This window comes from Choloepus didactylus (assembly GCF_015220235.1).
Source record: "Choloepus didactylus isolate mChoDid1 chromosome Y unlocalized genomic scaffold, mChoDid1.pri SUPER_Y_unloc6, whole genome shotgun sequence".
Classification (NCBI taxonomy): Eukaryota; Metazoa; Chordata; class Mammalia; order Pilosa; family Megalonychidae; genus Choloepus; species Choloepus didactylus.
The window spans coordinates 22934-35061 of NW_023637628.1; the positions used below are offsets into that span (position 1 = coordinate 22934).

General features: G+C 44.1%; 2 protein-coding genes across 2 annotated transcripts in view; one reads left to right on the plus strand and one right to left on the minus strand.

Annotated features, from left to right (window-relative positions):
- LOC119525982 (probable bifunctional dTTP/UTP pyrophosphatase/methyltransferase protein) overlaps positions 1-10375 on the minus strand; it is a gene marked incomplete at its 3' end in the record, with an annotated part of 33300 nt that extends 22925 nt beyond the window's left edge. Inside the window, 2 exon segments of the mRNA XM_037824755.1 lie at positions 9961-10099; positions 10203-10375. Coding sequence (XP_037680683.1) covers positions 9961-10099; positions 10203-10375 — 312 coding nt within the window.
- LOC119525979 overlaps positions 10374-12128 on the plus strand; it is a 41998-nt gene continuing 40243 nt past the window's right edge. The window contains exons 1-2 of the mRNA XM_037824753.1: positions 10374-10577; positions 11523-11654. Of these exons, the coding sequence (XP_037680681.1) occupies positions 10374-10577; positions 11523-11654 (336 nt within the window). The remainder of the gene's footprint in view (positions 10578-11522; positions 11655-12128) is intronic.

Consider the following 12128-nt stretch of genomic DNA (forward strand, 5'->3'; position numbering starts at 1 on the left):
GGGCTTGCTTTGCTCCAGTCTTAACCGTTTTAACGAAGTTCTGGGGTGTTTTTATTTCCAGACACTGAGCCAGCCTGCTCAGCTCTTTGGCTTGCATTAAAAGTATAAAACATTTGTGTATCTATGGTGATCTGAAGAAAATGGTCTAGGGCTGGACTGTGGTGATGGCAGAACGCCTCTACAAATTTACTAAAAACTTAAAATGTGTGAATTTTATGGCACACAAATTATACCTCAATAAGCTGTTTAAAAAATCAGTGGCAGGATGGGGAATAGTGGCTTGTTCCAAATTCAGCAACACTAAACATCCATGGTTTCCAGCATTCAGTAATGTATTTTGCACAAATCAATGTCTGAGCATGACATTTTCAAATACACATAAAAAAGCTACAGAAGACTATTTAATTCTGCTCTTGGTGGGAATGGGGAGGCTGGCTTTCACAAAAGCAAACCCCAAAAGATGGTCTTAATTTTCACCAGTACTGAGGGGGGACAAGTTTATCTCCCTGATTTCTGAGATACATGCATTCTAAAGGCACATCCCATTTCGCATTCCAATCAATGCTTTATGTTTCTGATATGTAAATACCAAGATTTTCAAACTATGGCAGAATCAAATTCCTTTTTAAATATACAGCATAAATCAGGGGCAATGGAACACAACAGAGGATTTGAGATGAAGGTCAGGATTTTTGTTACTCTTGTTTCCTGGGATGGGGTTTTGGTAAAAAAAAAATCCTTATCTGTTAGAGGTTCATTTGTTAAGTATTCACAGGTGAAATGTTATGATGGTTGAAATCTGCTTTCAAACACTTCAGTAAATGCACAGGGGCAGACATCCACAGTTTAGAGAGCTGGATGAAGGACAAATGGCAAAATGCTGATTTTGATGATGGTTGAATCTGTGTGAAAGGAACATGGAGTTCACTTTCTCATTCCCTTTAGTTTTGGTTCATTTCAAAATATCTATGCTAAAAATGTGATATATTTGAAAATGTCACACTAAGACATTGATCTGTGCAAACTACATTATTGAATACTGGAAACCACGGACATTCAGAATTGCTGAGTTTGGAACAAACCACTGTTCCCCATCTTGCCATTGATTTTTTAAACAGCTTATTGAGGTATAATTTATGTGCCATAAAATTCACACATTTTAAGTTTTTGGTAAATTTGTAGAGGTGTTATTCCATCACCACAGTCCAGCCCCAGGCCATTTTCTTGCCCTGCCCCAGGTAGCCACATCTGCTTTCTCCAACTATCGGGTTGTCTTTTCTGTTTATTCCACATACATGATGTGATAGTTTGAAGCTCTACGTATCCCAGAAAAACATGTTCTTACTCTTAATCCATTCTTGAGGGTGTGAACCCATTGTAAATAGGACCTTTTGATGAGATGACTTCAGTTAAGGTTGGCCCAGCTCAATGAGGATGGGTTTTCATCCTATTACTGGAGTCTTTTATAAGAGAATGAAATTCAGACAGAGAGAGAGAAAGCCACAGAGGCAGCAGCCCGAAGCTGATCATTGACAGAACCCAGAAGAGAAAGGAGAAGCCAGGAGAGACCACCATATGCATTGCCATGTAGCAAGCTAAAGACCAAGGATCACCAGCAACCAGCCCTCAGAACACCACACACTGTCTTTGGGAAGAAAGCATCACCTTGATGACACCTTGATTTGGACTTTTTCCCAGCCACAAACCATGAGCAAATAAGTTCCCATTGTTTAACCCAACCCATTTCATGGTATTTGCTTGACCAGCCAAAGAAAATGGAAACACACAAACTCACAATATGTGGGTACTACATCTGCTGACTTTGGCTTGCCACAATGTTTTTGAGGTCCTTACTTGCTGTAGCATGTATCTATCTGTCCACCTTGGTTCTTGGTAGTGTCCAAGTGTTTGGATGACCACACTTTGTCTACACATTCATCAGTGGAGCCCAAGCCTTGTAATCATCTTGGTGATTAGGAGAAACTGAACTTAAAGCCATTGTCCTAAAGGAAACCAAACTTTGACCTAAATCTCCCAAGAGGATGGAACCAAATCAAAATATTTGAGAAATAGGATGAAGTGTCCAGCTCCAAAAACTCTGTTTCTATTACATTGTGCCATGAACATATTTCTACTCTCTAGTTTTACTCTTTCTGAGGTAGATAGCCAAGGAAAAGTTTTCAAGGCTTAAAAATTTCATAGTTGTTCAACCAGGGTAGAGATCATTCAAGTTCAGATTTGTTACAAATCCTACACTTTTGACCTTGACTTTTTTTTTTTTTTTTAAATTAGAGGAGTTGTAGACTTATAGGATAATCATGCTTAAAATACAGGATTCTCATATGCCACCTGTTTGGGTTTCCTAAGGCTGCTGGAATGCAATATACCAGAAATGAGTTGGCTTTTCAATGGGGATTTATTAGATTGCAAATTCACAGTTATAAGGTCATGAAAATGTCCAAATTAAGGCACCAAGAGGTAGATACCTTCTCTGAGGAAAGGATGATGGCATCTGGGGTTCCTCTGTCACATGGGAAGGCACATGACAATGTCTGTTGTCCTTCTCTCCTGGGTTCTGGTTTCAAAATGGCTCTCTCTTTCCAAATGTCTCTGGGCTTCTGTCTTAGCTTCTCTCTCTCCAAGTTGTCTCTGCCTTTTATCCTCTCATGGAGGGCTCCAGCAAGGGGATTAAGACCCACCTTGAATAGGTGGGTCTCTATGGAAACAACCTAATCCAAAGGTCCCACCCACAATAGGTCTGCCCCTACAAGATCAGAATAAAACAACATAGGCTTTTCTGGGGTACATAACAGATTCAAACCAGCACACCATCTGATTATTAATCCCTGGCATTAGTGTGGGGCATTTGTTACAATTGATGAAAGCACAATTTTATAATTGTACTATTAACTATAGTCCATGGTTTAACTAGTGTTCACTGTGTTGTGCAGGTACATGAATTTTATTTTTTTTTAATTTTTACTCTAGTACCATATGTAGTACCACATTCAGGCATATAATTCAATGCTGTCAATTACATCCACAATGTTGTGCTAGCATCACCACCACCCATTATGAGAATTTTTCCATCATCCCAAATAGAAACGCTGTACCTTTTAAGCCTTAAGTCCCTATTTCCTAGCCCCACCCCAGCCCCTGGTAACCTATATTCTAGTTTCTGACTCTGGATTTGCTTATCCTAATTATTTTATATCAGTGAGATCCTACAATATCTGTCCTTTATGTCTGGCTTATTTCTTTCAACATGATGTCTTCAACCTTGACTTTTTAATTTCTTAAATGTCTTTGGAAATCTATGGTATTCCAAAATTCCAAAAAGATTCTTTACCACCATTAAAATGCAAAAAGGGCTCAGGGAAGGAGCTTACTGAAAAGCAAGAGATAATGAGTAAAATGAAGTTGTTCCTAAGGAGGAGTTTTGGCCCAAATCAGGGTTCACAATTATTAAGAGCTTACTTTGGGTGGGGTACATGCAAGCCCCTCCACTGTTTCCACTCATTCAACTGACCCTGAGGAGGTGGGTGCCAGTCACACTTTTCAGAAGAAGAAACTGAGGCACAGAAGGTGTAGCTGTCTGCCTAGAGTCCCAGAGCTGCTGAGCAGGAAAGAGGGATTTGAACTTCTTGTCCTGAGCCCGACCCCACAACCATGGAGCCAAGGGCTGGTTTTGTAATATCTGCCTAGCATCCAAGCATGTTTCCCTAATGACAGGCACCTAACTTGGGGCTTATCTAAGCCCACCCACCATTTCTTTCTTGCTTTTTTTATTCTCAGTTTTTGGTCATTTTACTGTAATTCAGGTTTTTCTTAGAGTGCAGACATCAAATAAAAACAAGGTCAGGACTCCAGTCAAACTCTTTTTCTGCTTACTAGCAATGCTGAGGAAAGAAGGAAGCAGAAATCTGCAATGAAAATGAGTTTGTCACTAAATGGATCCTGGAAGAGCATAGGAAAAAAGGGTGAAATGCTAATTCAGTCTGGATATTAGTAGAGTAGTGCACCAATGTTAGTTGATAGTTTCGACAAATGTACTGTGGCTGAGCAAAAGGGAAATGAAAGGGGGACTGGGGAGGGAATATGGGAATTCTGTGCAGCCTGTGCAATTCCTCCGTAAAGCCAAAATTATTCCAAAATAAAAGATCTGTTTTTCAAACATGAGAATTTTGGCTTATCCACCATGACCACAGCAAACAAACATCAAAGAGTTGGGTCATGAATTCCAGCCCAAGACGGCCATCCGATTTGCAGGCAAGCCCACGTGTATTCTGTGTATAGAATTAAGCAGAAGCCTTTGGGACCCAGTTCTGCAGAACTGGGAGGAGCTGACCTCATCTAATGCTTTTTGCTAACACCACAAGGACTTCTCAAAGGTGTTTATCTTTTAAAAGATTTCTTTCAACTTTTCTTTCAAAATCTCTCTGTTTTCTTCGTATCAATAAAAACTAAGTTACCCCAGGGTTGGCAATGAAAAAATGAACCAGTTGGTGGGAGCATAAATTTGACACCATTTCTGACAGGCAATGTGAAAATAATAACAAACAGCCTTACTCTTAATCTTTTTAGTCTAATACTCTGTGGCATGACTGGAAGATGATATAATCGTAATTGCAAAGCTGTTTACTATATATAAATATCTATAATGAGAGACCTTTAATTAAATTAAAAGTTCAAGCAATAAGGAAATGAGTCTCAAAACACACAGGAGCATCTTTTGGCAGGAAGTCCTGGCTGAGGTCAAATGGCAAATCTGACCTGGGTGTGCTGGGACAGTGAGATGGACACGTCACCCCTTGGGTGTGTGTCCCATGAGTGGCCTGTGTAGGATGTGGGGGAGCTGGGGGTGGACAGGGATGGAGAGGCAGTGGAGGAGGGGGTCAGGGACCCAGCTTCTGCTCACCCAGCTCACAGCTCCTGGGGGAGAAGGTGACCCTGGGATGTGCTGTGTGAGGCTGACGGCACCGTGGAGAGGGGGAGAAGGGCTGCCGGGAGGGGGAGAGGGGCAGCCGCTCAGCTCCTGGTGCCCTGAGGCTGCCCCATCTCAGCTCCCGGAGGTGACCAGGGACTCCCAGCCCTGACCTCTGGTGCATGAGATGAAGTGGGCTGCAGCCGCTGAAAGTTGCTTCAAAGACTACGCACTGACTTGTGGGGCAAACAGCAAGCAAAGAATGGTAAGTAACAAAAAGGGCAGGTAGCAATGCACACAAAATAAATAACAGGATGCCACATTGATTTATGTACACATTCATCTGCATCTACACATTCACAGATATATATATATACATACACATACAATACACATACACACCCCTGCAATACACATATGCACATATATACATACACAAATACACATACAATACACATACACATATAAATACATATACACATATATACATATACACATACACATAAAATCACACATATATACATACACACACTACACATGCACATATATATACATACATCCAACACACGCATATATACATATACACATATATACATATACACATACACATAAAATACACACATATATACATACATACAATAAACATGCAAATATACATATATACATACAATACACATACACACATAAATACATATACACATATATACATATACACATATATACATATACACATACACATACAATATACATATATACATACAATACACATACACACATAAATAAATATACACATATATACAAATACACATACACATAAAATACACACATATATACATACACACATACACTACACATGCGCATATATATACATACATCCAATACACACATATATACATATACACATTTATACATATACACATACACATAAAATCACACATATATACATACACACAATACACATGCATGTATATATACATATATACATACAATACACATACACACATATATACATATACACTTACAATGCACATACATACATATGTATACACACATACAATACACATACACAATACACATATGCACATATATATGCATATACACATATACACATATGCTGATACACACACATACAATGCACATACACATATACACATACACACATCCAATACACATACACACATATATACATATACACATATATACACATACACATACAATACACACATATATACATGCACACATATACATATAATACACATATATACACATACACACATACAGTACACGTGTATACACACATACACATACAATACCCATACATACGTATATACATATACACTTACAATACACATACACACATATATACATATACATACATACAATACACATACACACATATATACATATACACACACACATAAAATATACACTCACACATATATATACATACACGTACATCACATACACATATACATACACATACACATATACATCTACATATGTTTGTGCATGTATGTATTTGTTTCCTGAGGCCACTGCAACAAATGAACACAAACCAGGAAGCTTAAAACCATAGAAATTAATTCTCTCTCAGTTCTGGAGGTCAGAAGTCTGAAATTGAGGTGTCGAGAGGGCTTTGCTCCCTCTGAAAGTCCTGGGGGGTGGTTCATTCTGCTTCTTCCAATTCCTGGTGGCCCCAGGAGCTCCTTGGCTTGTAATAGCATCACCCCAAACCTCCGTCTTCGCGTGGATGTCCCAGTTTCTCTGTGCGTCCCCATCTCCACTCTCATCCTGCCTTCCTCTTAGAAGGATGCCCATCATTGGATTTCAGATCCATCCAGGTGATCTAGGCAGACTTCTTCTCAAGACCCTTCACTTAATTACATCTGCAAAGACCCTTTAACCACATAAGGTCCCATCCCTAGGCTCTGGGTGCCCATATATTTTGGGAGCCATCATTCACCACTGCACTGATTGTGGAGGCTGAGTCTGACCTCAGTACGGGAAGCCAGGGCTCCCGAGAAAGGGCTGGTTCCATGGCTGGGCATGGTAGTTGCACAGAGCATCCAGAACATCCAAGCATGCTGGAGAAGCAGAGGCTCCCAGGGAAGGAGAAAGTTGGGTCAAGTAAGCCTGTGGGGATTGCTGCATGGTTCAGGAAACCAGAGTTTCTTCTCCTGGTTTCTGTGAATTTGCCCCGATTGTCACCAAGGCAACCGTCTCCTGCCTGGATTTCCCTTTCTGGACTCCTCTTGCAGTCACAGAGAGTGGGGCTCTCCTGGAGGGTAGGAGAGTGTGTGTGCATGTGCAAATGTAGCAGAATCAAACAGTTGAGCTCCTGTTGTGTGACTTATCAATCTGCACCTTTGACATTGAACCCCTGTGCTGCTCTCATCCATTAAATAAACTCTTTAGGGAGTAACAGTCTTAAAATTTTGTCTACTGTAGATAATGACACCATTTTCCTTTACTGCTATGCTTATATTTTTCCTGCATTGAGTTTCATTTTTACATAGTCCAGTAGGTAAAGTTCAATTGTCTATTGCTTCAAAGCTAAGAAAGTTATTGGCCACAATCTGAAACCCTAATCCAAATTTGGCTAGTTTTTTCCTTTTTTAAACGTAACAGATTTTGAAAAATAGATACTAAATGCATGTACATTCTTCACCCATATTATTCAAGCTTAACATTTTAATACATTATGATATAATTCACATAACATAAAATTCACCCATTTAAAGTGTACAACTCAATAGTTGTAAGTATATTCACAGATATCTGTAACATCACCACAGTCAATTTTGGAACATTTTCATCAAAACCCTGTATCCTTTAGCTATCATCTCCCACTCCCACCAATCCTACACCCATCCCTCCCAACCACTAATCCACTTTCCATCTCTAAGGATTTGCTACTCTAGACATTTCATACAAATAGAATCATGCAATATGTGGCCTTTTGTGTCTGGCTACTTTCACATAACATAACATTTCCAAGATTCATTCAAGCTGTAGCATGTATTATTATCCATTTCTTTCTATGGGAGATTAATATTCCATTGTCCAGATGGACTACATTTTGTTTATCCATTCATCTGCTGATGGATATTGCAGTGTTTCCACCTTTTAGTATTATGCATAATGCTATGAAATCCATGTACACATTGCAGACTTAGAGGGAATACATCTCTCCATCATTATTAAGTGTGATGGTCAAGTTCACATGTCAACTTGTCCAGGTGATGGTATGCAGTCATTTGGTCAAGCAAGCACTGGCCTGATTGTTACTGTGAGGATATTTTGTAGATGGAGCTAAATCAATAGTCATCTGATTGCATCTACAACTGACTGCATCTGCAATCAACTAAGGAGATTGACTTCCAGAATGAGAGAAGTCTCATCCAATCAGTTGAAGACCTTAAAAGGAGAAGTGATGACTTCAGCAGTCAGAAGAGAGAATTTCCATCTCTATTACAGCCAGCCAGCTTCTCTTGGGGAATTCCTGAAAACCTTCATTAGAGTTCCCAGCTTGCAGCCTGCCCTATGGAATTTTTACTTGCTCATCTGCACAGTTGTGAGACTATAATTATAAAAATCTTATAATATTTACATAATCTATCTCCTTTCGGTTCTGTTTCACTAGATAACCCTGGCTAATACATTAGGCAATGCCACATTGTGTCCAAAAGTGGTTCCACCAACGGACACTCCAATGGTCTCACAGCTGCACCCCAGAAATTAGTATTATTCGAGTTTTGCTTTTAAAGGAACTCCAGGTTATATAACAACTACTCAATGTTTTTTCAATGCACACTTGCCTGCAAGTGAGCATGTTTTCATACATGTACTGTCTATTTTGTGAAATGCCCGTTGCTCATTTTCTCCAGCAATTTCCTCAACTATCTCTGAAGTTCTTTATATACTCTGGATTTGACTTCTTGGCTTCTCTTTTCACTCTTTCTGTACTGTCACTGAATGAATAGATATTCTCCACTTTAATGTCATGGAACACACTGAATATTGTTTAAAAACTCCTTCTCAATGCTGAGTTCATGACTGGACTCTTTTCCTGGCACCATCTCCTAAAGTTTCATATACTATTGATTTGCACACTTAGTTCTATATCCATCTGGAAATGATATTTGTGGACCACGTAAAAAGGGTCCGATTTGATCTTCCTCCTCAGTCACACCCAATTGCCCAAGAACCAAATTGCCAAAGGCCCATCTGGGTCCCCTTTCCATCTTCAGTGCCTCTCTCATCCAAAATCTAGGGTCTACCCCCTGATTTGTGTCTGGGCTCTCTGCACTCTTGGGTTGGTCTCTCTTTCCATCCCAGTGACAAGACCACATTCTCATAAATAGTTGGTGACACTTGGTAGAGCAGTTCCTCCCACCTGCTTCTCCAAGGTGCTGGGCTCATCCCACCCCTTGGCCACTGCACACATGCTTAGAATCACTTTGTTTAGTCTCTCACATCCCACACAGCGAGGGAGGGTCCCCTCACCTCCCATGCAGGAAGAACCTACCCCTATCTCCCCACCTGCAGGGACTTCACCAACATCTTGCCTGCAGGGTCCCCCTTACACAACTCAACCGCAGCAACTCCCCAACTGCTGGCCCATGCTGTGCCTGCTGGGAACCCCTGTTTCTGCACCTGCATGCACCCCAGCCTATCTTTACACCCACTGGGATCTCCCTCAAACACCCCTCAACCCTGCACTCCAGACCCCAGAGCATCCTCCCCCACACCCCACCTGTGGAAGCCCCCAGTGCCATGCACCCACTGCACCCCCACAGTCCACGGGGACCTCCTCTCACCCTGCCTGCAGGGATCCCGTCTCTGCACCCCACCATCAGAACCCCACACCCATCTGCACCCCATCTGCAGGAAGCCCCCGTGGACTAGCCCCCTCCACTGCTTCCCCATCAGGGACCACACCACACACCCCAAGGGAAAACCCCATCACTGCACCCCACCCACCCCACGGGGTCCTCCCACACACTTCCACTGGGAGCTCCCATCACTACACTTACCCTCCACTCCGCTGAGACCACCCCAAACCGCGCCCTCGGGGACACCCCTCCTGGCCTCACCGACCCCTCTCTCGGGAACGTCGGTCCCTCAGCCAGTAGGCAGGGCGGGGGCACAGCTTCGTTCAGGGCTGGGCGGGGCCTGGGCCGGGGTGGGCGGAGCCTTTATCCCGAGGCAGAACGAGCCGCAGCCTCGCAGAGTGGGCGGGGAGAGGGCGGGGCCAGAGGCGGGTGCGGCCTTCAACCCGGAAGGCGGGAAGCTTGGGTCGGGGCCTGGAGCAGAACCTCCTTGGGACAAGTTCCGGGGCCGGGCCGAGGGTGGGGCCTCAAACCCGGAAGGCGGGCGGATAGGGGCGGGGCCTGGGCCGGAGCCTCGCTCGAGGCGGGGGTGGGGCTTCCTGGAGGGGCGTGGCTTCATGGGGGCGTGGCTCCCTGGAGGGCGAGGCTTCCTGGCGGGGCGGGGCGCGGCTCGTCCTTGCCGCTCCGCGGCCGCGGTGCTCCGGGCTGACCGCTCGGCGGGTGCTGCCATCGTGCTGTGCCCGGTGATCGGGAAGCTGCTGGTGAAGCGGGTGGTGCTGGCCAGCGCCTCCCCGCGCCGCCAGGAGATCCTCATCCAGGCGGTGAGCGCCAGGGCCTACAGGGTCTGCGGGACTTCAGGGGTGGGGGGCTGCCAGACAGAGACCTGCAGGGTCTTCTCGGGTCGGGGTCTCTGAGGCGGGGGGTCAGGGGTTGGGATTGGGGTCTACCGGCCGGGGTGGAGTCTGTGCACTGGGTGAGGGGAGGTATGGACGGGGAGGGGGAGCTGTATGGCGATGGAGGCAGGGTGGGCGGAAGGCACAGAGCAGATGGGACGCTGTTCGGTTTTGGAGGTGCTGTAGGGAGCTTGGGGGACACCTGCAGGTGGGAAAAGGTACACAACGGTGGTGGGAGTATCTGGAGGTGGAAAAAGTGGGGATTTGGGAGCTGCAGGGGGGACAGAGGTGCTGCCTGGGGGTCCAGGGAAGGGCCTGAGGGGTGTACAGGGCTGAGCAGGCTCTGTAGGGAGGTGGGGAAGGGGCAGCACCCTCATTGGGGGTTAATGGTTCACATCTCTGTCCCCAGAGGACTCTGGAAATGTCACTGTCTCTGTAACAGGCCTCCAAAATTACATGTTTTGGGATCAAACTAAAGCAGTTCTGATTCTCCCCCCACCCAGAGACAATTTCTGACATGCTTGTTTAATTTCCTACCACGTTGTATTTGTGGATCACTTGGTTTTTAGGGCAGCTGGGAGCCCTGTGACCTCTTGGATCAGTGGCCTTGAATTCCTAATCATTGCCTCCCCAAGGTACCTCCTGGGCAAGCATCTTCCTGCCAAGTCCACTCCCAGATCCTGAGGCTGGATGCTGTCCCCGCTACAGGCTCCCAGTGGGCAGCTGGTGGTCAGTCCAAGTTCACAGTGATAATGAAGCGGTCAGCGGGGAAGACAGCATGTAGGGAGATTTCATTCCTTGTAAACCTGCACTCTCTCTCCTCTTCCTGGGTCCTTGCTACAAAACCTCCTGACCACCTCTCCTCTGTCCCAGGGCCTCCAGTTTGAAGTGGTCCCTTCCAGATTTAAGGAGACGCTGGACAACGCCTCCTTCCCCACCCCTTATGCCTATGCCATCGAGACAGCCAAGCAGAAGGCTCTGGAGGTGGCACACAGGATGCATCTGGTAAGTGCCATTTTGCCTTTCTGCTTGATTTTTTAAAGTCCTTCAGTTCTGAGGGAATGTTTAGGTTTTAATGTATATGTTATAAATAAATGGCATTTATAATATATAATGAATGCAGTTTATTTATTACTACATATTACCATATCATAGGCCATGGCAATTGATAGAATACTTTACAATCAAGATTATACTAAGTATTGTTATACAGCAATGAATATTGATTGATCGATGGATTGATCTTCAGCAGTAAAAAGGCTAATAAAGCTTGTATTTGAGTGGGACATAGTTTGAGGTTGTGTAAGGATTTCATATGAGTGTGTTCTTCTGGGATGGTGCAGTGTTTGCTGTGCATTAACCAGCTGAGAAACTTTGCAAAACCAGTGTACCCTGTGAGCTCTGGTCCCCAGGCTGTCTGAGGAGCTGCTAGGCCACTGGCCCTTCCCAGCCTGCAGGGCTCGCCGTGCCAAGCTGTGG